Here is a 23,974-nt window from a genome sequence, read left to right as displayed (position 1 = left end):
TAGAACACTAATGTGATCCGGCACTGTTACTTTCTGGAGGACTCACTGACTGTTTCTACAGACCTCAAGGAGCCCCCTACTCTATGCTGGCATTGACACTCCAGTGCTGTCGCTGTTATGACTGCAATATAAGTGGGTGGCCCAACTGGATTTTTCTAAACTCAACCAGCCTGCCTGGTCTTTGGTCACTTCCTCTGTAGGCTTCACCAGGTCCCCAAGTGTCCCCTCTCTCTGAGAGCAGGAAATGTCATTTCCCAGCCAAGCCTCACCATCTCGGAATAATCAAAGCACCAGGCACTGCCAGAAACACTGACTTTTGTTTCTCAAGTGGGAAAGGCTGTTCCCTCCCTGGAACATGGAAGCCTAGGGATTTTCCCGATTGAAAGGTACATCAATGGACTGAATGTGCCCCGCCCTGAACCCCCCCCCCCCCCCGTTCATCTGTTGAAATCCTAACCCCCAATGTGATGGTGTTAAGAGGTGAGGCCTTTTGGAGGTGATTAGATCGTGAGGTCTTAGGGCCATCATGAGCGGGCTTGGGGCCTTAATAAAAGTGACCCCAGAGAGCTCTCTCGCCCCTTCTACCATGTGAGGACAGAGAGAAAACAGATGGTTATGAACCGGGAAGCCAACCGTTGAGCAACTAATCTGCTGGTGCCTTCATCTTAGACTTCTCAGCCTCCAGAACGGTGAGAAATAAATGTTTGTTCTTTCAGCCAGTCCCTGTGGTAGTTTTGTTACAGCAGAGCCCCAGAGGGGTGCTATTTGGTGGGGGCAAGATGATCTTCCATCTGGTCCAGCCCTCCCTTGCTTAGTGACCTGGGGTGACTCAGTCCGTTGGACACTGGCTGTGTTTCAGCTGGGCAGATCTATGGATTCCCGCTCCCCTGGGTTCAGGAAAATGCACGAGCCCAAGCCCCAGTGGGAGCCGAACACGAAATTCACCTGCGACTTTCTCAGATCCTTTCCAAGACAGTAGTGGCCCTCTGGTACTGACTTGAGACTGAACTCCCACAGTCTCAGGTTCTAAGATCACGTCAGCAGTTGTCCAATGTTTTACATTTAAAAAATACTGTTAGGGGTGCCTGGCTGGCTCAGTCGGTGGAGCATACAACTCTTGATCTCAGGGTTTTGAGTTCAAGCCCTGCGATGGACGCAGAGCCTACTTAAAAGTAAAAAATACTGTCATGTGATTCTTCTTATTTAATCCTTCTAACTCTAATCCTTTGAGGCTAGCCAGACTTAGGAAACAGTCTGCCCATCTTCCAGATGAGGAAACTGAGGTCTGAGAGGTGAATTCCTGGCCTAGGCTCACATAGGCCTCCTGCCTGACTCAATCCTGTGCTCTTTCTACTATATACCTCAAATCCTCTCATAAATAAGGGGTCGTGGGAGCTTTTGTGTGCCCACAACCAGGTGAGACAGCGCTGCACCCATTTTACAGATGAGGAAACAAATCCAGGGAAGCCGAGTAAAATGCCCGTGTAACGATAATAACAAATGGCGAAGCAAAATTCAAACCCGTGTTTTGAATCTCCACAGCAGCAGACAGAGACCTACTTCCTAAAATCAGAGTTTACTGGGGTCCCAGTCTGGTGAATGACAACAAATCAGTAGGACATAATAACGCATGGTTGCGGCACTGACTCCAGAAAGCCGCTGTCGCACGGGAGGCTAGAGCTGCCTGAGGCCGGGCAGCTTCGGGAACGTGAGCTAGCTTCTCACAAGAGCCACCCTGAAAGAGGGCCATTTATGTTCTTCCAGTGGGTTTTGGTCGGATTCTTGTTTTTAACCACATAAATTTTGAGGTCAAATAAGATGAGACTATCGTTCTAGAAGGATGCAAGTCTGTCCTGGAAGGAAGGCTCTAATATGTCTTACTGTCCCAGGCCACACTTTTGGGTTCTGCCCCCAAATACTTATTTTGGCTGGAGAACTTCACCCCCTCTGTGCTTTGGGGTACGAGTTAGTGTTACTGGCCCCGGGGAGACTGGAAGAACTCAACTGAGGTACACGCTGTAGCTGTCACCCGTTCCTGGGACACCTTTTCCACTAACCAAGCTCTGGCCGCTGCAGGTTACAGCTTCTGAGCGGCTCACAGAGAAACGAACAGAACAGCCTCCTGTCAGTAGCCGGTTCGAGACTGCTGACGCAGTCTATCCCAATCACCTGCCAGCGGAAGCAGACACCAGTGCCTACAATGGGGAGAGACCCCGCAGGCCCCCGTTTCCCCACACCCGCATCTGAACTGTTTGCAGCTGCCTTCCCCGTGAAAGGAAGGTCGGGGCCCAGGTCTGCTTTCTCTCTGAAATCTCCGTGTCTAATCCAATAGTGGGAACTCTGCAGGACTTCAACAACGGCTCGGGCTCGGGCAATCCGCAAGTGAAAGCGTGAATGAATGAGGAGTCCTGTCCAGTGACTGCTTCCCTGCTCCAGGGGCCCTGATGGGGACGACCGTGCCGATGACGACGGTAAGGAGGAAGAGGTGAAACTGTTCAAGGTTAGAGTGAAGTTCTGGGCAGCGAGAACAGACGCTGACCTTTTTCAACCTCAAAGCCTGCAGGGGCTTTTCCCAGTCGACCCACACCTTTTTGAAGATCTCAACTGCATTGTCTCCTCCAGATCACGTTACTTCAGAGGCAAACCAATTCTCTGGTTAAGGAAAAAGAATGTGAGCAGATCAACCGGTGATCGTCATCCACCCCCCAGGGCTTTTACAGAGAAAGCCCCCCAATCTGGGCTCTGCAAGGAGCACTGGTGGGCCAAGTGGCAGCGGGAGGGGAGGCTCGGGGTCCAGAGCTTAGAGCGGCCTGATTTCAGTGCTTTGGAAATCTCTGCTGTTGTAGGATGGCTTTCTATATTGGCATTTCCGCTCCTTGGGTTTTAAAGAATGAGAAATCTGTGGCTGATCACATATTCAGCAACCAAGTACACTTATTCGAAGACCTAAATTGCAGAAATAACTCATGTGATTATTTGAATGAATAGGAGTCTGGATCATCAAGCTCAATCTATGGATAAATCAGGAAGAGCTAGCTGGGCGAGTGGAGGGCAGGCCCTCCCCAGCTGGCTCTTCTGCTGGGCCAAGACATGCTTTCTCTGCAAGGAGGCCAGGGCAGCAATCCTTGAGTCTCTGCTCCTTGGAGGTGCTTTGCCTTGATCTGCCTACATACCACGACCAGGGCAGAGCTTTGAAGTCCGAGGCAGCCAGAATCCGGTTATCCCCAAAGGGATGAGTCAGGCAGAGTGAGGGTCACGAGAAGCGCACCCCGCTCTCACCTCAGGGCCATAAACCTGTCCTAGTGTTCACTGGTGAGTCCTGCAAAACAGGCCCCACCTTCTGGGCTCTGGCATTGGACTTGCCCAGTCAAGCAGCGAACCTCCATGGCCCCCATCCTGGAATCTGCCTTACTCACACCCTTCTTCTCCTGGTGCACTCCCTCCCGAGGGCTCAGGATGCCTCGCATGTGCCCAACTGTCCTCAGAGCGGCCTGTGAGGATTCCCCCGGCCAGAGCCCAACTCCTGCGAGAAACCTGCTCTAGAAAGAGCTCAGCTCAGCCCGCAGGCCAGCCAAGCCTGCTGAGTTGTGCAGAGATACTCCCTGCCCCCCTAACACAGGCCTCCAGTCGCCTCAACTGCCCGGCCCTGGATGGTTCCCTAGAAGGCACCTCCCGGGGCCTGAGAGCCACATCTAGGTCACAGTGAACCTCCTCCAGGTCTTCCTTTCCTGTTCCCATTGTGTGACTGTGGGCGTGAGGGACATCCGAGAGGCCGGGCCTCAGGCAAGGCATTCACGGAGCTGGGGGAGGGCACCACACAGGGGGCAGCCAAGCAGACCTAACATTTTGTACCAGCGACTTCTGGGGTCAGGGAGCTTGGGTTCCAATCCTGGCTTTGCAGTCTGCCCACCGTGTGATCCTGACCAAGGTATAGAACCTCTCTCTCTTGGCTTCAGTGTCCTCATCTGTAAAAATGAAGATGTTTCCGTACAGAATCATTTGTGAGATTCAATAAATAGTATGTTGAACGTGCTCAGCAGAGCGGCTTGTGGCAAATGCTTGAACATGTCAGCCAGTCCAGTTCTAAACACGTATCCTAAGAAAACAGTAGGACAAATATGTGAAGATTAGTGGGCTGGATTAGGAAATTCATTTTACTATTGCTTAGAATGGCAAAAAATCAGAAAGAGCCTAAATGTCCTGTAAGAGGAATAAGAAAAAATTCTGCACAATGCGTGTGTGTATATACAATGTGTGTGACTACCATACAACAGAATTCCACATAGCCATGAAATAGGACAATATAGGTGTTTAGTGTTTAACAGCTTGAAAAGGCAATCACAAAATACTGAGTGAAGATTACAGGCCAGTATTTAATTGTATGATTCTAGTTATGTAAAAATAATATTTATATCGGGGTGCCTGGGGGGCTCAGTCGGTTGAGTGTCCAACTTTGGCTCAGATCATGATCTTGCGGTTCATGAGTTCAAGCCCCACGGTCAGGCTCTGTGCTGACAGCTCAGAGCCTGGAGCCTGCTTCAGATTCTATGTCTCCTCTCTCTGCTCCTCCCCTGCTTGTACTCTCTCTCTCTCTTTCAAAAATAAACATTAAAAAAATAATAATACTTCTATCTATTCATTTTCATGGAGACCTCTCTGGAGATGCCCATGAGACTAGGAGTCATCTCTGGGTGGTGAGACTTCAGGAACTTTTCTTTCTGGTTCTTATTTGTAGTTTCCCATTTCTCTACAATGGGCATGTATCACATTTATCATTTTCTCAAAAAAAAAAGGGGGGGGGGAAATAGATGGAGTAATTTTAAGGGTAGAAAAGGATTTTCACACTCAGATAATTCCAGCATGGATAAAAGGATTTGTTCAACTTTCATCACTCTCCAACTGAGAAGAGACACAAGGAACGGCAGCCGTAAGAAGAGGGAAAACCCCGTGTTTCAAGGTTTAGTGTCTGAGAAGAGTAGCTTGAAAATTCAAGTGTCTCCAGCCGTCCTTCCCCATCGCTCCATCCTGTGGGACACCAACCTTGACCGTCAGCAACAAATCAGATGTGAAACAGGACTTCCTCTCGGGGAACAGGAAATCAGGGTATCAGAATGACAACAAATTTCTATTTTACCTTGCCAAGAGACCCTTCCCGCTGAGAGGAGGAAATGTGGGGCACAAATCAGCTCTCCGGAAGGAGGAGGGACACTTTCACAGGATCAGCTGGAGGTCGGGGAAAACTGCAAAGTCTAAACATTCTTCATGTCATAACTTTGTCAGCTGTACTGAAGTTGACAAGATGCTTACCCAGCACCTCAAGACACATGCCAAATTGACGTAGTTAGACGCGAAAGCTATAATAACTACTGAGATGCTTTAGCGAGCTCGTGTCCGGCCGCCCGCTGCCTCTGCTCCCCACACGGAGGGCTGCACAGCCCCGCCGCCCTGGGATGGGGTCTCACGACAGGAGCCGGATTGATTTATTTGCCCACCCATTTCCAGCATCGGCGCCGCGGCCAGTGCCAACATTGGATATGAGGGTCAGTCCGAAGCCATGCCTGCCTTCAGGAAGCACTTTCTACCGCAGGGCGTGTTTTTCAAAGAGAAGAACACAAATCCAATTTACCTCGCAAAGGGAATGTGGGGGATTGGACGCTGGGAGAAAGATAAAGGGGAGGGATGGATAGAGAGTCTGTTCTGCCCCTCAGCTGTGGGAGAGAGAAAGGGGCCGAGGTTTCCTACTTTCCTGGCCAGATCCTACTGGTCAGAGAAGGGAGCGGGGATATGTTGAAGTGTAAGGAGCAAGGTCAGTGTGCCAGGTGGGGGCTGCAGGTGGGCTGGGCCATACAGTGAGCTCCAGCAGGGGAAGGAGGGAATTTGGGGCCCGCCAGTGCCCAAGAAGATGGGCTATTCGTGATAACAAAGCTCCTCTGAGGCTTTTTTTTTTAATCGAAAGCATCCAAAATCCTCTCCCTGGCTATGCAGGAATCTGGGGCTGACACACCCACCTTCCCAGCCCTTTCTCAACCACACTTCAGAAACAGCTCAGAGCCACGCCAAGAATATCCTGTTACCTCAGGGTAGGATTAGCTCCCACATGAATGGAAGGTACCCTCTTTAAACAACCGTTCTGCCTGCCATTTGCAAATGCCATGTTCATCAAATATCTGCTGAATGGAAGCCCCTAGACATGTTGGACTCACTCACACAGTGACTCAGGCCCCCGCAGCCTTCCTGATGACCGGGGGGCCTGTCACATCCAATAGTGTGGGAGCTCACCGGCAGACTCAGCACCCAAGGGGGCTCGCCTTTGCCAAAGGCATTACCTCGACTCACAGGGCTATGGGGGAGGGGGGTGGAATCACTTCAGGAATGATGGACTTTAGACCCAAGAGGATCCTGTGGTTTCTAACCCAGGCTGTGCATCAGATCCACCAACACAGATCCCTGTGCCAGCTAGACTCTACTGAACCCGCATTTCTTAGAGATGGAACCTGGAAATCCATGTTTGCAAAAGTCAGGTAGGGAGTTCTGGTGTTTTCCCCTGGTTAAGAGCCATAAATTGGCCCAAGTTGCTCGTTCCATTGATGGTGAGACTATCCCAGGGAGGGGTGGGAAAAACGTATTTGTCCAAGGTCACAAGACAATCATCGCTTCTCGGGAAAGCTGTGACAATATTAATGGTGATGACGATGATGATGGTGGTGGTGGGGGCAGCTACTATTTACCCTCACGTGTATTAACTAATTGAATTCTCACAACCAGTCTATGAAATAGGTACTATTTTTCCAGGAGAGGAAACTGTGGCACAGAAAGATTAATTCATTTGCCCAAGGTCACACAGCAATGGAGCCAAAGCCGATGCCCCTATCCAGGGCACAACTTTCTCAAATCACCAGGACCCTGCCTCAGGGATTTTGCCTCCTCCCCAGTCCATGGGTTGAGCTGCAGGCTCTGGGATGTTTCTGGGGGAATGGTCTCTGCCCAGCTTTGCATCCTGACCTCGAGGCTGAGGGAGCCCAGAGGGCACATTTCATTTGCTGAGGGACCTGCTTTTGCACGTGTCCCCTGGCCTGGGCATGGCTCAGGGCCCTTCAGATGAAGCCATGCTGGCTGTGGGAAGAATGATCCCACTGCTGGATGTGAGAAATATCAGGAGAGGCATTTTTTTTTCCAGTCCAGCCAGACCCTTGTGACACCCTCTTAGAAGGGGAGTGTCATGTAATAGCCTCATGGGGTGTCTGGGGTGTCTGGGATTTTGTCCTCCTTAGTTGGGGGAAGGTAAGTAACATCTTTGGCTTTACTTTTTTTTTTTTTTTTTAGAGAGAGAGAGAGAGAGAGAGAGAGCAAGTGAGCAGGGGAAGAGCAGAGAGAGAGGGAGACACAGAATCTGAAGCAGGCTCCAAGCTCTGAGCTGTCAGCACAGAGCCTGATGGGAAGCTCAAACCCATGAACCATGAGATCATGACCTGAGACGAAGTTGGATGCCCAACTGACTGAGCCCTCCAGGTGCCCCCTTGGCTTTCCTTTTAAATTAGGAAAGAGTTGGGGCGCCTGGGTGGCTTGGTCGGTTAAGCGTCCGACTTCGGCTCAGGTCATGATCTCACGGTCCGTGAGTTCGAGCCCCGCGTCGGGCTCTGTGTTGACAGCTCAGAGCCTGGAGCCTGTTTCAGATTCTGTGTCTCCCTCTCTCTCTGCTCCTCCCCTGTTCATGCTCTGTCTCTCTCTGTCTCAAAAATAAATAAACGTTAAAAAAAAATAAATAAAAAGAAATAAAAATAAATTAGGAAAGAGGGATGTAATGGACAAAGACTGAGGAGTGTGGGCAGAAGAAGAATGTCACAGCCTCCTTTTCATCAATGAACACACACGGACCCTTCTTTGCCATTCACCAAAGGCACCATCTAGGTACCCCAGAAGCACCATCCGGGCCTGATGCCATCCTAGGGATGCACCAGGCAGGTTATGCGGGAAGTCCTGGCCCGTGGGGGGTTCCCAGTTCCAGAGGCAGAGGAAACCGGACGGACGTGCGGGCTTTGGAGGTAGACAAGCCTGGGTCTGAACTGCCGCTCTGCCTCTTTGCAGGCTTGGGCAAGTTCCTTCTCTCAGAGTCTCGGTTTCCTCGTCATAACAACACCTACTTCAAAGAGGGGCCGTGGGGAGTAAATGAAACTCACCAGAAGGTAGCTGGGCAAGCGGGTGGGCACCTGGGCATACACCCTTCCCTCCCCGCACTAACGGAGACAAGGAACTGGAGTGGTTTATGCACCAGCTTTCCCGACAACAGTGAGAAGGAAGGAATCCTTCCTACAAAATCAGGGAGGGTGCAGGCTTTTAGGACCCTTACCTGGCAAGGAAGACACAGACACAGAAGCGGGGCTGCATTACAACTTCCATGGGCCCCCTACCGCCATTAAAAACATATCTTAAATATGATCTTTTACAATTGCATTTGTATGAAAATGAATATAATCCAGGCTGGATCCGTTATTATATTCATTTTTGTCTTCGGATTTTAAAGGAAAGTAAAATTAAAATACTTCTGTGAGCCCTGGGCGCTGTGTCTAATGAAGAAGTCAGCCCTGTGCAGAGGCATCTTGGGTGCCCGGCTGGGTGCTGGATGCCAGGACTAGGTCTCCTCCCTCCAAAGCTGCTTCTCCCACCCCCCCAACCACACCCTTCTCCGTATTAGCACCAATACTCTCCCCAGCATGACCTCCCAGGCTTGGCCTGTGCTGTCCCCCCACCTGTAACAGAGATTTCATTGATGTCTGTCAAAATCTACCCGCTAAGCAACCCTGGCACCCAAATATCTGCCCCCTCCCATACGACGCCTCTCAGATGCACCCTCTCGTTGAAATACGGGGAACTTTATGCTTCTGTCCGATGAGCTCATGGTATCTTGTCCACTTTGCACCCTCCCTGCTCCATCCCTAGCTCTGAGCCTGGCACACAGTAGGCACTCAATACGAAGTTGTGGAATTGAATTAAAACTTAAATAACTGGAACTCTCCATGTCCCCCCAGTGCGACCAGTTACTTGTTGCAAAACAACATCCAGATGCATTTCTGGGCAACTGCTATTTCAGGAACAGTGTTATTTGGGGAGCTGAGAGCCCTGCTGGCTGGACAAGAAGCAGGCAGAGGGCCTCCGCCACCGAGGCTCCCTTCCTCCCCTTCCTAATCATTTGCTTGGCCATCGGCAGGATTAGACAACGGCAATTATCCCCACACGGTCTATTCCCAGAATTCAAAGTTATTGGGGGAGAAAATGCAATTGTGCTTTTATCCAGTCATTAAAAAACAAAACAAAACAAGAGCAGTGGATTTCAAACCGCTTTTCAGATTTGATGAGAAGAAAAACAAACTTGAGTATTAGCCCTAAATTGTGCTGACAACACACTTCCGGGTCTCTTTGTCCTCCCCCGTGCTCTCTTCAGAAGTTCTCAGCAACTCCTATCGATCCCTGCCTGGTTCTCATGCCTGGGGAGGGCAGCCCACAGTGGAGCAGGGAACGGATGGATCCGCCTGCCTGAGAGGCGCGGAGGGGTGGGGGAAGGGAAGCCCTGGCTCCCACTGCCCAGAGAAGTGGCCGGTCCCGGGGCCTCACTCGGGACCAGCGTCCCGTGCCGCACCTCCGCCCCCACCGCTGAACTCACCGCCCACCCGGCCGCACCAGGCTTTCATCAGCCAGGGTGAAACCACCCCAAAGTAGCCCAGTCACCTACTATTTTAGGACCTGGAAGCAACAGGAGAGTCCATATGCCAGACGCCCACACTGTATGATGGAGAAATGAGCTCACGGAGAGAATGGGCCTTGTCTGGGTCACAGGGCAGATTGGTGCTTAGAAGCCAGGTCTCCTGGCTCCTGAGGTTCAGGATAGGGAGAAAACATTGGGAGCTACATTCGTGGGACCCCACTTATATTCAGCGCTGCTCGACCTGCTCCAGCCACACTGAACATCTTTTAGACCTCAAGGGTCATGGTCTCAATCTCCCCTCCAGGCTGTTGCACTTGTCCTTCTGTGCCCATGACCCCCTCTCTTATGCTTCCTTGTTCATGCTTCAGGTCTCAGTGTAGAGGCCATCTCCTCCAGGAAGGCTTTTTGAAGCCCATCCCTCCAAGAATGAGTCAAAGAGCCTTTGGTGTACTCATACTACCTTAACTGAAACTATAAATTCGTGTATTTGTCTCCCCACTAGCCTGCGAGGTGTACATGGGTATCTATCACTCTTGCCTCCCGCTACTTCCCCGTGTCTAGAAGAGTTTCCGGCACATTCCAGGCACTGAACAATCATAGATGAAGACATGGTCTAATGGGATCCCAGTGAGAATCCTGTGAGAAGGTGTCAACCTCCCTATTCCACAGGAGAGAAAACTGAGGCTCAAAAACAAACGTGACCCCTGCCAAGTGAGTTGGCAGAGGCAGGATTTGGAGAATCCAAGTCTTCTGACCCAACATCAACATTTTCTTTATTAAGACCCTTCCCCTTCCCACATGGTAACTGAACGAAAGAAGGTCCAGGTCATGCCATTTTGGACCTGTGTGTCACAGCTGGGATGGGCTGGGGAGTAAAGAGGTCACCCCACGGCACTGAGAGACGGCGTGGGCAGGGAGTAATGAAGGAAGACTTTGCTGACCGTTTGCACTTGAGGCAGCCAGCCTGAGAGCCCCAGTTCCTCCCTAGGTTAAGGCAGGAAGAACAGGGACCCTTCTAGACCAGGGCTGAAGACACAATACAGGGCAGCTACGCTCTAGGGAGCACATAACTGGCAAGCTTGGGCTTTCAACAAGGGAGGGGGCGTCTTGATTAAGAGGGAAGTATGGTTCAGTAGGAGGCCACGATTAAGCACACTGACAAGCATACGTGGCTGGTGGGACTACTGATTAGTTTATCTACTTTGCAAAACTGGCAGCATCCAACTAAAGTTCAACATCCGAACACGGCATGACCCAGCGATTCGAACCCTGGGCAGATCCCAACATAAGTGGCTGCTTGTTTCCACCAAAAAGCACGTACAGAAGTGTTTGTAACCCTCAACGGGAACGTAAAATGGTACGGCCACCGTGGCAAACAGTCTGGCAGCTCCTTAGAAGTTTACACAGAGTTGCCATATGACCCAGCAACTCCACTCCTACACGAACACCCAAGAGAAATGAAAACCCACATCCACCCAAAAACTTGGATGTGAATGTTCATAGCAGTAGGATTCGTAATAGACAAATGAATTAAAAAGTAGGCACAATCCAACGTCCACCCACTGCTAAAAAGACAAACAAAATGTGGTATACTCACACAACGGGATATTATTTGGCAACAAGGGAAGTGAAGTATATGCTACAGGGTAGATGAACCTCAAAAAACTAGGTCCACTGAAAGAAGCCATTCACTAGAGACCAGATATTATATGACCCCTTTTATATGACACGTTCAGCATTGGCAAATCTATGTAGGGACAGAAAGTAGATTCATGGCTGCCTGGGGCTGGCAGGGGAGGGAGGGTTGGAGAGACTGCTGAGGGGTATGGGGTTTACTTGTAATTGCCACAAACTGGAAACAAAAATGTCTAACAACAAGAGAATGGGTAGATAAACTTGAAAAGGAATGAACTACTGTTTATGATGTAATTATGAGTAAAGAGCAGCAAACAGACAACACTGATCTAAGATGACAGAAGTCAGAATAGTGGTGACTTGTGGGGGCTACTGACTGGGTGGGGCCTGTGGGTAAGGGAAATGCTACCTCGATCTGCAGGGTAGTTATAGGATGTACCTGTACGTAAAATTCATTGGGATGTGCACTTAAAAGATGTGTGCATTTTACTGCATGTAAGCTATAAGTTACATCTCCATTTTTAAAAACTAATTAAAAAAATGAGAGAGAGAGAGAGAGAGAGAGAGAGAGAGGGGCCCAAGTGAATAGACCAGGGCACAAGTCCTGGCTATCAGGTCTTTGTGAGCGTTTCTGTCCCTCCCTCCGGGCGCCTCCTTCCCCATCCTCCAGACATCAGACCAGATGGTTTCAAAGGATCCAGCTGGCACCGGCAGTCTGAGATTCTGCGAATTCACATACCTATTTGTCCCTGAGTTTGTTGGGAAATTTGGCAAATGCCAAACTCGAATCAATGTGGTGCGGAGAAAAGGGGGCTGGTTGTCTGCCGTGGGCTCAGCCTCGTTTCCAAGGAAGGCAAGGTCTTTGGAAAGTGGGTGGGAACACCCCGCCTCCAGGAGGGAATGTCGCTTTCAATATGAATCATCTTAGGCATCCAACAGCTTGCTCTGGGAATAGATACCCTGACTCACTTCTCCCTGACAGGAACAAGTCTTGCTACTAAAATTTCAGATGTCAAGAGAACCAGCACAGCCCAAATAGCCTCTCAGAGGTTGGGGGGGGGGGGGGAGAAAGAAAGAAAAAGAAAGAAAGAAATCAGCCTAGTAACCAACGAAGAATCACAGAGGGGATGGGCATCTTTGTACAGAAGACCGGACGAGGCCCAGAAGAAGCCGCCGGCTCACACGGCAACTGGCGCCAGGGCTGGGACGGGGACCCAAGGCTTCTGACCTCGGGTTTTCTTTGTACAACAACCTGCTACTATATTTTTTAGAGAAATAAATTATGCTCCGTGCTGGTGGGAAGCCTTTTAAACAAAAAGAAAAAAGGAAACGGCCAAGATGCATCTTAATTAGAAAGCGCTTGGGAAAAAAAAATCTTCGCGGGAGGCGGGTACACAGCACCGTGCCACGAACGGTCAGCAGCATCAGAGTGTGAGAACCCAGCAGGCTAATTTAGAGGTGAGCGCGTTGCTCTGGTAATTATCTGGTGTGACCCGAGGGGCTTTCTGGTCTTCAGGAGGTGGCCGGGAAATCACAGAGGTGTCACTCAAGGCCACAGGGAGGCCCCCACGAGGCCGTAGCATCCGACCAGCAACAGCCAGTTCTGCCCGTCCTTCACGTGCGGGGTTAATATTTCCATCCCATCACCCTCCTTGTGCTAAAAGCCCATCTGCCAGTGACCAGCATTTCTAATCCATTTCCTCTGCACTTTGACAGCCTCCAGCGTCCGGATGGAGCGGCCACGGCTCCCCAAACATGTGACTGCCCGGAAGGTTTGCTCGCTGCCCTTACGCCTGACCCGTTCCATCCAAGCGATTGCGACATCGCCACTTCCAAGGAAGATGACAGCTCTTTCTCAAAACAAACTCAAAGCCTGGGTCAGGAATGTGCACCACAGCCTGCTAAAAATCAGTGACAACATGGCCTGACACTGATTTTCCCAAGAACTATGGGATCCTTGGTGTTTTGGTTTTGTTTTTCAGAAAAAAGAAACCGTCCACAAAGTAGATAGGGTGTTTTCAGCCAGAGAAGTCAACGTGCTCTGTTACCCAATAGCAGGGGAGGAGGGAAAGGGCCCCAGGAAGGGGACGTGTGCACGCCAGGCAGGGTACTGGGGCAACCTAGGCCTGCCCCCCTCGCCGTCACAGGTGAGTAAACTGAGGTTCAGAGAATTCCACGACTTGCCCAGTTTCATTTGCTTGGTAAACGCTAATGAGGACGTGAACTCAGGCGTACCTCCAAAGTCAAAAGGCTGCCTCCCAGAAACAAGCTCAGAGATCTGCGGGAACAACATGGAGTTCTGTGGAAAACCACAGAAGCAGGTGGCTTTCGCAGACTGTCTCTCTGGCAAAGTGTGCAGTTCCCTAGGTAGCCATACTGGTAGAGTAACTCTCACCCCCACAAAAAGATCCAGTAAGACTGGGGTGCGTGTGTGTGTGGTGGGGGGGAGACTGTGAGCATTTTGCAGGAGGCACTACTGAGTCACACGCCAGAAAGCAATTGTAAAAATGACATCTTGGGACCTGGATTTATTCCCTCTTCAACATCATATTTGCTCCGTTTACAAGGCAAAGATGATTTTTCTCTCTGCCAAGGCCGAACATTCCCAGCCTGTGATCTGAAAATCATGCTGTGTTCATTTTGCCTCTTAACTCACCCAAGGCCATAAATCATCCCTCGAAATGGGGATTTGGTTGGCAGTTCTATCGGGGATTCACAGGGCAGAGGAGGAATCCAATTTGGGGCTCTCACGGTCATCCTGAGCCGGCTGGGAGCAGGGCAGCATTGCTTTTGGCCACACAAGTGCCTCCATGCTCCACGGAGAAGACGCCCGAGAGGCAGATCTCCTGACTAAGCAGGGCCGTTGCTCTCCTGGGTTAGTTTGCGGATTCCAAGTGCACTTTGTGACAAAGGAGGAGGTCAAGGCAACTGGAGAGAGAGGAACAGAGAGCACAGCAGGATCCAGCCCTTCCCCAGCCAAACCCAGGACGAGGGGCTAGGGGAAAACAGGGCAGGCAGAGACTGAGGTGGGCGATTCATTCATTCCAAAATATTGATTAAGAGCCTACTGCCTGTGATGTGCCAGGCACTGTTTCTTTCCTTGGAATAGAATTATTTTCACAATCATCTTTTAACAAATAGAAAAACAGTGGAGGCAGCTTACAGTTAATGAGTGTACTCGGCAGGTGTTTCACACACATCGGCTTTATCTGATCTTTACAGCTGCTGGGTGAAGTAGGTATTATCCTCATTGTACAGATGGAGAAACCGAGGTGCAGAGAGATTAAGAAACCTGGGGCACCCGGGTGGCTCAGTTGGTTAAGTGTCTGACTTCAGCTCAGGTCATGATCTCACAGTTTGTGAGTTCGAGCCCCACACTGGGCTGGCTGCTGTCAGCACAGAGCCCCCTTCAGATCCTCTGTCCTCTTCTCTCTCTGCCCCTCCCCTGCTCACTCGTTATCTCTCTCAAAAATAAATAAGCATTTAAAAAGAAAGAAAGAAAGAAACTTGCCCATGGTCACATGACTAGTAAGTGGCAGAGCCAGGATTCGAACTCAGGCAGGTGAGGTTCTCAAATCCATACCTCTCTTAGCTCATTATGTTGACGGCCAGTGGAGTGTTTTGCAATCATGTGTTTTCAGGTTATTGGGCAGGGATAAAATATCTTCCTATGCTGGGAGAACAGAGGAAAATCTGAATCTTTTTTCCAGGCCCTGAATACTCAGCTGATGTCCACTAGAAACTGATGCCTGGAGATGGGCTGCAGCAGACTCTGGCCATGAAGTACATGTCTTCTCCAGCTTCCATGAGGACACTGGAGTAGAAGATACAGCACCACCAGCCCCGAAACCATCCTTCTGCCCTGTTTCCTTCTCTGTGGCCACCGTAAGTGGTCACTGGGGGACAGGGCAGCACAGTGGTTTATGGGTTGGTTTTTGGAGTTTGACAGCCTTGTCATGAAGTCTCTGCTTGATAACTGTGTGACTAAGCAAGTCCTAAAACTCACCTAGTCTCAGTTTCCTTATCTGTGAAATAGGGATAAAATGGGTAGTTTATTCCTTCCAAGGGCTATGAGGAAGACATAAGAGAATGCATGTGCAGGGAACCCCCAAATCATACACGCCCTGACAGTGTCCTCCTGCTAAAGCTCCACAAACTCCTAGCTCCTGGTGGTGATCTGGCCATGACCGTAGGTCTGCATTTTGACAATCCGGCCTTGGTCAATTTAGCTAACCTCAGAGTGGGTGGTGCAAAGAGCCCTGGGCTGGGACTCATGACGAGAGTCTGAGCCTCCGTCCTGCAATTAATAGGCTGTGTCACCCCGAAAGTCCCTTCCCCTCTCTGAGCTTGGTTTCCCCCACACTCAGATGAAGAAGTAGGACTTGCCTTCAAAGAGTCCCACTGGTGGCACCCTCCCAAGACTGCGCTCGTGCTGATTTTCCCTTCTGCCAAGGCAAGATGAAGTTATCATGGCTCACTCGGACTTCTTGGGAGGATTAATGCTCGTTAAGTGCTTCAAGCCTGGCAGCTGGCACCGATGCAAGGTGTCACTTACTACCTGCCCGGAAATTCTTATCCTGGCAGGAGGCTGATTTATTCCGTGGCCTTGAACCTTAACCTTCCCCTGCCTCTTCCCTGTTAAAAATTCCTCTGTCAGCTGCTTCAATGAAGAAGCAAACGGGATGCTGTCCACCAGTGGGCTGCCCACCCATGATCTCTGCCATGGGTACTCAAGGGCTGGGAAAACAGGGCAGGCTTGGAAAGCCCTGGAGCCCTCAGGTGGCCCCCTGAGCCCAGGGGTCTTGGGCATGCTCCAGTCAAAACAGGAGGGGCACACACTGTCCTAAGGGACTCACATCATCCTCACATCAGCTGACTTGAACGCCAGGCATGCATATGAGCGCTTCTGTGTCTCAGCTCCTTTAGCTCTCAAACCAATCCTGTGAGTAGCTAGTACTGTTGTCCCAACTTATAGCTGTGACACTGAGGCCCAGAAAGGTTAAACTTGCCCACGATCACACAGCTAATCAGTGTGGAGCAGCATGCAAATGCAAGCCGTGTGGCCCCTGAGTCCCATGCTCCTCAGCTAGCTCATTTGATGTCCTCCAACTCCTAGCAGCAGCCCTTTGCATAGGTAAGGAAGCTGGGCCTCTGTGCACCGAGCCTCTGAGAGTTACCAGCGATAAGAGCACTGCCATCGAGTGCCTGCTCTGGGTCTGGCTCGGGGCTAGGCCTTTGTCTCCAGTCTGTCACCACAGGCCCAGGAGGCAGGGGCCTCTGCCCCACTCCACAGTCTGAGGCCACACAGCTACCAAGTGGCAACACAGAGGCCCTGCTCAGGCAGGCTTAGACCCAAAGTCCACGCTCTTTCCACCACCTGGCTGGACACTAACAGGGACGTTCCGGTGACATCTCAGAGGACAGGGAAAGAAGCAGATACCTGCCGTGGCCTGGGCCACAAGGCAAGGAGCAGGCTGTGTCCTTACCCACAGCCCCGGGGTCTTGGGAACAATTTCGGACAGGGCCTGCTGAGCCGGATGTTAGTAAAAAGGAAGCCACTTTGATACTGAATTGCTTAGGACACGAACACTGGCTTGAGAGACACCTCGCTCAGTGGTCTTGCTCTCAGAGTGAGAACAGATTCAGGGAGGGGTGCACGGGCAGCTGAGAGGGGAACCAACGTGGTGAAATGCGGAAGAGGGCCGCACAGGACACCACGCTCGGCATCTGATGTTCTCCCTGCAGAGCCAGGCGCCAGTGTGAACCCATCACTCCTCCCCGCATGCAGCCCCCTTGGCCTTGCAGGCCAGGAAGAGAGGACTGCAAGAGCCCGCGTCCAAACGACTCGGCCGGGTGGGGCAGGGTGGGCACTGCTCCCACCCGACCTTCTCGGCGGGGCTCAGTTTATGGCGAAGTCACGGAAGACGGCAGCGGCCAGAGTCCAGCAACGAGGCCACCCAGCGGCCCACGTGAGTCCAGAAAAAGAAGTGGCAGGGTGACAAGCAGCTGAATTCAGGCCAGTTCACCTCCTGTCTTCGGGAACAGTCTGGCTTCAAAGCCCCTCATGGATCCAGTCCAAACTAGAACCTCTTCCTCTGCATTCCCATAAGCCTCTGTCTCATAAGACACACATGCGGTCGCCACGGTCATAGCTACTACCCATCTGACAGGTTTTCCGTGTCAGGTAGGCCCTGGGCTGGGGCTCTGAGGTCTTCTTTAGCTCCGCTGTGCAGAAAAACTCAGGATCGTAGAGAGATGACTTGCCTAAGCTCACACAACCAGGAGCTGGTAAATATACACTTGTTGAGTGAAAGAGTAAACTGAGACCAGCTCTCCTACCCAGTACCCGGGCCCCTGCCCACCCTCCTCTCCCAGGAGCCAGCCGCCCACTGCCACTTCTCTGCTGGCGGCAGAAGAAAGACGCTGCGTCACTGCCAGGACTGTTGTGAACACTGGACAATGCGGCACCGGGGGTCCTGCTAAGGCTGCTCTGGGAGACAGATGCCCGGGGGACCTCAGGACCTCCCATGGCCTCACCTGGGCAACTGCCGACTGCATTTGTTATGCTGTAAATTGTAAATCACTCGTACATGCTTGGCCCTCTGCGTGGTCATACGTGCTCACACAGAAGTCCAGTGTGAAGGACGGACGAGCAGGGGCCCAGAGAGGCGAAGTGACTTGGACCTGGCCACACAGCGCAGGGCAGAGTGAGGACCTGTACCCAGGTCCAAGTTTCTTTCCACCATTCCAGCTGCCCACTCTCCATCAGGTCTGGTGACTGAAGAGGGGCTGAAGAGTTGAGATGCAAATGGCAGCCTTGAGGAATGTTTACACAAGGGGAGGTGGCTTAGCCCGATCCTCCCTGGAGTGCTCCCCATGGTGCTCCCTCTGTCCCCACGGATGGTCTGAGCAACAGCTATGTCCCTGCTGCGCAGTTTCAGAAATCAGCCTCCCCTGACTTCCACCAATTCCCTGAAAATTCGCACACTGCCTCCGTGCTTCCAGCCCCGATGTACACCAGGAGCCAAAGGTCCAACAACTCTGAGAAGACTCACGCCAGCTGCCTTTCCCCCGGGCTGATGTTGGGGAAGGTCTGTTCTAAGGCAGGGAGGACAACCAGGCTCCTCAACAGAAATCTGTACATTTCATATTTAAGGTTAAGGAAACATCTGTCTTCTTCTCCTCTGACTCAAGAGTCCTCTGTAGCAATCTATGCTAAGACAACATTTTATGCACAAAGATGGTAACTGCTGAATTGTTTTTAATAGCAAAAAAAATGGAAACGGCTTCTGTCCAACGTTAGCAGGATAGTTAAATGAACTATGGCACATCCATGCATTAATTGCAACCATTAAAACCATTCTTTATGAAAAAAATTTGAATAAGTTAGGGAAATACCTATGAATGTAACATTAAGCCAAAACAGAGAGAGACGGAGAGAGAAAGAGGACATGGAATTGCATACAGAGAGGGAAAAAAAGTACAGAGAAGACTGGAAGGAAGTGAACCAAGATATCAACACAGGCTGCATCCGGGTGGCAGAACGAGTTGTTTGTTTTCTGTTTTACACCTTTTGATACTTTTTATTTTCTCCTACATTCCTGTGATAATCAGAGAAATAAAAGCAGCTACCCAAATTCTTTCTTTCTCTCTCTTCCTTTTCCACACCCTCCCCCCCCCCCGCCCCCGAGACACACACACGCGCGCGCACACCCTGAGTGAATTATCTGAACGTCCAGAAAGGATGTGATGCTGACTGGTTACAGGGAGGAAAGCAGGTCCTGTGTCTCTTTTCCTGCAACACAAATGCTTCTAATAAGACCATACACACAGGGGCCATTCCTTTAAATTTGTCTTCAAGGTTTTCCTGGGAGGGGAGCCTGGGTGGCTCAGTTGGTTAAGTGGCCGACTCCTGATATCGGCTCAGGTCGTGATCTTGCGGTCGTGAGATCAAGCCCTGAGTCAGGCTCCACACTGAGCATGCAGCATGCCTGGGATTCTCTCTCTCTCTCGCTCCCTCTGCCCCTCTCGCCTGCCCTCTCTCTCTCTCTCAAAATAAATAAATATTAAAAAGGTTTTCCTGGGACTTTTCAACTGACTTGGTTCTTTGGGTCTGGACCTCAGGAGCCTGTGTCTCTAAGGAGTAAGGAACACAGCAGGTGAATTTTTGTCTCCAGCCCCAGACAGCTCCCGTCTCTCAAGGAAGAAGCAAGCCGGGAGGCTTTTCTTGTGAAAGGCCTACAGAGAGGAGAGCTGGCGACTTGGAAGGGTGTTAAATTTGGAACGTGAGGTCATGCCCACAATAAGGCACTCTGCAGTCTCTCCAGCTGAGAGAGGCTTTCGAGTTAGGAGAACCGTGGCTGGAGAGGGAAGAGACATGGGCAAGTGAGGCTGCAGGTCACACACGAGCTGGTGACACGAGGTAGCACCCATGCCGCTCCCTGCCGGGCTACAGTCCTGTCCGTCCACCAAATCAGCGTGCGAGGCGCATCTGTAGGACCCTGGAGGCAGTGCCCGTGCTCACGTCATCAGAAACCTCTTCTGTTTCTCTATGAAATCACCCGAGATCATTTTACAGCTACGCCTGGAGGAGTGGATTTAAAGCCCCTCCGCATCTGTGTCCTTCAGAGCTCCAAACCTACTCCTTGGAAGCAGGTCTCCATTCCTCACTGTCCCCGGCCACACGTCCGAGTGTGTTTGCTCGAAAACACACACTAAGTACATACAAAGACGAGTGTGAAGTGAGACGGAAGCGTGTGGGCTTCCCCCAAATCTAGAAAGCTCAGAAGCCTGAACAGCCCAGAAGGAAGTCAGCCTTGGGATCCCCCAGGTCTGGGGAAATAGGAACACAACTCAGGGGGTGAAAGTCAAAACCGCACCCCACTCGGTCCGCAGCGGGGGGGCAGTGGGTCTGCCGGACACCAACTCACCGAACATGCTGCCCTCGTAGCCGTCTTTCGTGAGTGGCCGGAGCTCGTTTTTCCCCATCGCGTAACGCTTGTAGCTCTGCCAGGCGAACTGCATCATCTACAAGAAAAAGCAGGAAACGGAACCTGAGCACGGCCGTTCCCAACAACCTGTACCGGCCACCTGGCTTTGCCCTCTGCAATAGGATCTGAAACCACATTGAAAAAATAACCTTCCAGGGGCGCCTGAGTGGCTCAGTCTCGGTTAAGCGTCCGACGTCGGCTCAGGTCATGATCCTGCGGTTAGTGAGTTCGAGCCTCACATCGGGCTCTGTGCTGACAGCTGGGAGTCTGGAACCTGCTTCACATTCTGTGTGTGTGTGTCTCTCTCTCTGCCCCTCTCCACAGCTGCCTGAAAGGCCGTTCTCCTCAGACGACCCCATGAGTCCAGAGTCTACCCACAGATTCCTTAGAGAAGACACAGAAAGCACCAAATATATTCTAGCCACCCTTCAGTGCCAAAGAGAAAAGCTACCTCTTCCATGAAGCCTTCCTGTTTTGCTCTGGCCTAAACTGATCCTCTGAAAGGAAGGAAATAACTCGCTGAGTGGTGCCAGGTGTAATCTAATAAAGCAATCCCCTAGTGAGGCACTGTTGACTCCATTCCGTAGATAAGGACACAGGGCAAAGACATGAGGTCACTTGTCCAAGGTTACCCAGAGTCAATGAGAGTGCTGGGAATGGAACCGGTACCCTGCAGCCCAAAGCCGTAGGCCTGTCCCCCAAAGTCCTTGTTTTGTCCCCTAAAGTCACCACATGAGTCTCTCTGAACTTTTCCAACACGTGTTGACGTACCCTGGCCATCCCAGGCTCCCTAGCACCCCAGCTAGTCACTGTCAGTTTTTGTTTCCCTGGCTCTGAACCATAAGCTCCTTGAAGCCAGAAACTATGCTTGCCTCAGTTTCTCCCACAGCACCCAGCACAGGGCTTGGTACATGTAGGCAGCAATGAATATTTATTGACTTTGGCACCCAGGCCGTGCAGTTCTTACTACATTAAGGCAACTATGTTGGCCTGTAGGAACATCGTGCAACCACCTTGGTCCTCCAGCCGCACTTAGCACTGGAGGCTGGAGGAAGCCAGGCTAACAATTTACCCTCAGCCCTGCTCCCTTGTCCCCCAGGGTCCCCCTTATTTGCCTCAAGGATGCTGCCTTTTTGCCTCTGTATGGTGGGCTGCCTGGGTGACAGCGGAGCAGAGGAGGGAGCAGGGGCAGGCGGCAGAGGCACAGCTGACGGACAGGTGGGCGAGGAGGCAGCTGGTGTGGTGGAAAGGACTCAGGCTTTAGGGCCAGAGCGGCCTGGGTTCTCATCTCATCTCTGCTTTGACTTTGGCAAGTCTCGGAGCCTCAGTGGACATCTCTTTGAAATGGGAACAGCAAGGGCTACTTTGCTGAAAGGTTTAATCCCCAATCCTGAAAGGTTTGCATGAAAGAAAGTAGCTGGAAATGCCTGGTTTCCGACCTGCACGTGATTGACAAGCCTCCTCAGCCTCTAAAATTCCCATCCGGTCCCCCAAGCCTCAGCCACCACCCTCCTTCAAGTCACCCTTAGCTCTCAAACTCTGTGTGCATTAGAATCACCTGGAAAGTTTGCTGAATCTGACTATCAGCCCCATCCTTGAGTTTCTGATTCAGCAGGTCTGGGGGGGTGGGGCCAAGAATTTGCCTTTCTACTGAGTTCCCGCGTGATGCTGCTGGTCCATGGGCCACCCCTGAAAACGACAGATCTGGTGATGTGTTTCTTTCTATTTCCAACCTCACCTCCAGACGCTGTCCGGCACCCTCCTACTTTTCTCTCCCTATCTCCCAGCCTACCTTCCTGTCTCAGCTCCCTCTCTCTGGACGTCTCTACCTTCATCCTCTATGTTCTGCCACTCCGGGTACCAAGGCTTAGAAGCAGTCCCTTCCAGACACATCTGGACCAAAACTTCTGCTGTGTTTGCCACTGTGGCCCAAACACACAGACCAGGGGGGCAGACGTGACAAGCCTAGGTCCCGCATTCCCTGTGAAATGGCAGAATAATCTAGCAGCACCTCTCCATTTCGTAGACGTTCAAGCCGAGGCTCCGAGATGGAAGTGATCAGGGAAGCACAGCCAGCAGGGCTGGAATCCAGCTCTTTCGACTCCCACACCGGCCAAGCCCATCCCCATGCCTGGCCTGATATGTGGCTTCCCATGTGACATACATGAAAATGTCATGGTAACGCATGCCAGGCACTTGGCACAGGCTTTGAGTCCTAGTTCTATTCCTCTGTTATTTTCTACTTATCCTGAATTGGCAATAACAGAAACTAATTGCCGGGTATGAGTGCTTAAGGGAGACTGGCCTCCTCCCTCAGTCTCTCTTATCTGGAGGCCCCCTCAGTTTAGCCATTGTGAGGGGGGGAGGGGAGGGTGGGAGAGCGGCAGGAGGCTGGTAAAACATAAATGACAGCAGGGAAGCAGCAGCAGAGGTCTGGAGGGGGAGGACCGCACCCTCCCCTCCAATCCCCCCTGCTTAAGAGAAAGAGAGAGAAGTGGGTGTACCAGAGTAATTAGGAGAATCGTAGGTATCTACGTGTTCTCAGAGGAGCTGCCACTGTGGAGACGTTTGGAACAGGGCCCGCGTTCTCAGTCATCCACATCAGTGGAGGGGAACGGAGGCACAAATAATCCCTGCGCCACTTGGGACTAGATTCAGGAAGCAACCAGAGTGGCTCTCAGTCTCTCTCTCTCTCATACACACACACACACACACACACACACACACACACACACACACACACACACACACAAGACGTCTTCCATCTTGGGTCACAAGTGGCTCAACCTGGGCACTGGATGAGCAGGGGACGGGAAAAGACCCCCAGCCAGGTAGTCCTTACTTCTCTTCCTCAAGCCCCGCAAGCAAGCACCGACCAGGTGTCCTGTCCTGTGCTCAGCTGCAGTTCGGGCCACAGCCACAGTGGGGATGCTCCCCTGACCCCACCCTCTACTTCCTGTCAACTGCTTATCTTCCTTCAGATCCCAGTAGAAATAGTGTGCAGGGCAATTTGCAGGGCAGGAGGCCTAAGTCAGACCTGCCCCCCCCCTCCCCCCGCTCCTTCCCCTGCATTCCTGATGTCACGCCCTGCAGCAGCCCGCAGTCAAGTTTTATACTTGGATTATGGGGTAAGTCCCCTAAACCCCTATTCATTGCCACATGCCTGGCAACTCATCCAGGGACTGGCACATAATAGGTGGCTCACTAAATATTTGCTGAATGACTGTAAGAACAAGAAAATGGCTGTAGAGTTTAACACATGGTTGGCAGACTGGCAGACCACACATATCATAGGCAAGGTAGGTAATGGGTCAGAGGGGCAGGGCTTCTGCACAACAGAGGCACTCAGAAGAGGGCGAGTGTGTGTGTCTCAAGTGGATCCCCAAGTGTGCTGACGGACACACAGGACTGTGAGGGGCACAAGCTGAGGATGACCCACAGAAAGGCTAATCTCACTCTGCAGCTGGTGATACATGCCTTGGGTGACCCTCGGATTGGGCTTGAGAGGTAGATAGTCCCTGGCTTCATGTTAGGCAATTCTAAGACCTCAAAGGTCATCAAGTCTCCCTCTTGCCTCATGCAAGTTCTTTAATAAAAGATCATGCCATGTCTCTTTGAACACCCCCAGTGACGGGGTGCTCACCACCTT

The 23,974-nt window shown here is 51.5% G+C and overlaps 1 protein-coding gene and 1 long non-coding RNA gene across 3 annotated transcripts in view; one reads left to right on the top strand and one right to left on the bottom strand.

Moving 5' to 3' along the window:
- The window catches only part of MAN1C1 (mannosidase alpha class 1C member 1), a 141,922-nt gene that overhangs the window by 66,108 nt on the left and 51,840 nt on the right, over positions 1-23,974 (bottom strand). For both annotated transcript variants that reach the window (XM_045476123.1, XM_045476122.1), the window contains exon 2: positions 20,266-20,362. In XM_045476123.1, coding sequence (XP_045332079.1) covers positions 20,266-20,362 — 97 coding nt within the window. The remainder of the gene's footprint in view (positions 1-20,265; positions 20,363-23,974) is intronic.
- LOC123597384 lies at positions 12,423-18,972 on the top strand. The gene is made up of 3 exons (XR_006712104.1): positions 12,423-12,793; positions 13,052-13,482; positions 15,046-18,972. It is a non-coding gene; the product is annotated as an uncharacterized LOC123597384 (long non-coding RNA).

Source organism: Leopardus geoffroyi, chromosome C1 (genome assembly GCF_018350155.1).
Source record: "Leopardus geoffroyi isolate Oge1 chromosome C1, O.geoffroyi_Oge1_pat1.0, whole genome shotgun sequence".
Lineage (NCBI taxonomy): Eukaryota > Metazoa > Chordata > Mammalia > Carnivora > Felidae > Leopardus > Leopardus geoffroyi.
The sequence above is the reverse complement of the archived record's forward strand: the minus strand, read 5'-3'. Positions and strand labels throughout refer to the sequence as shown.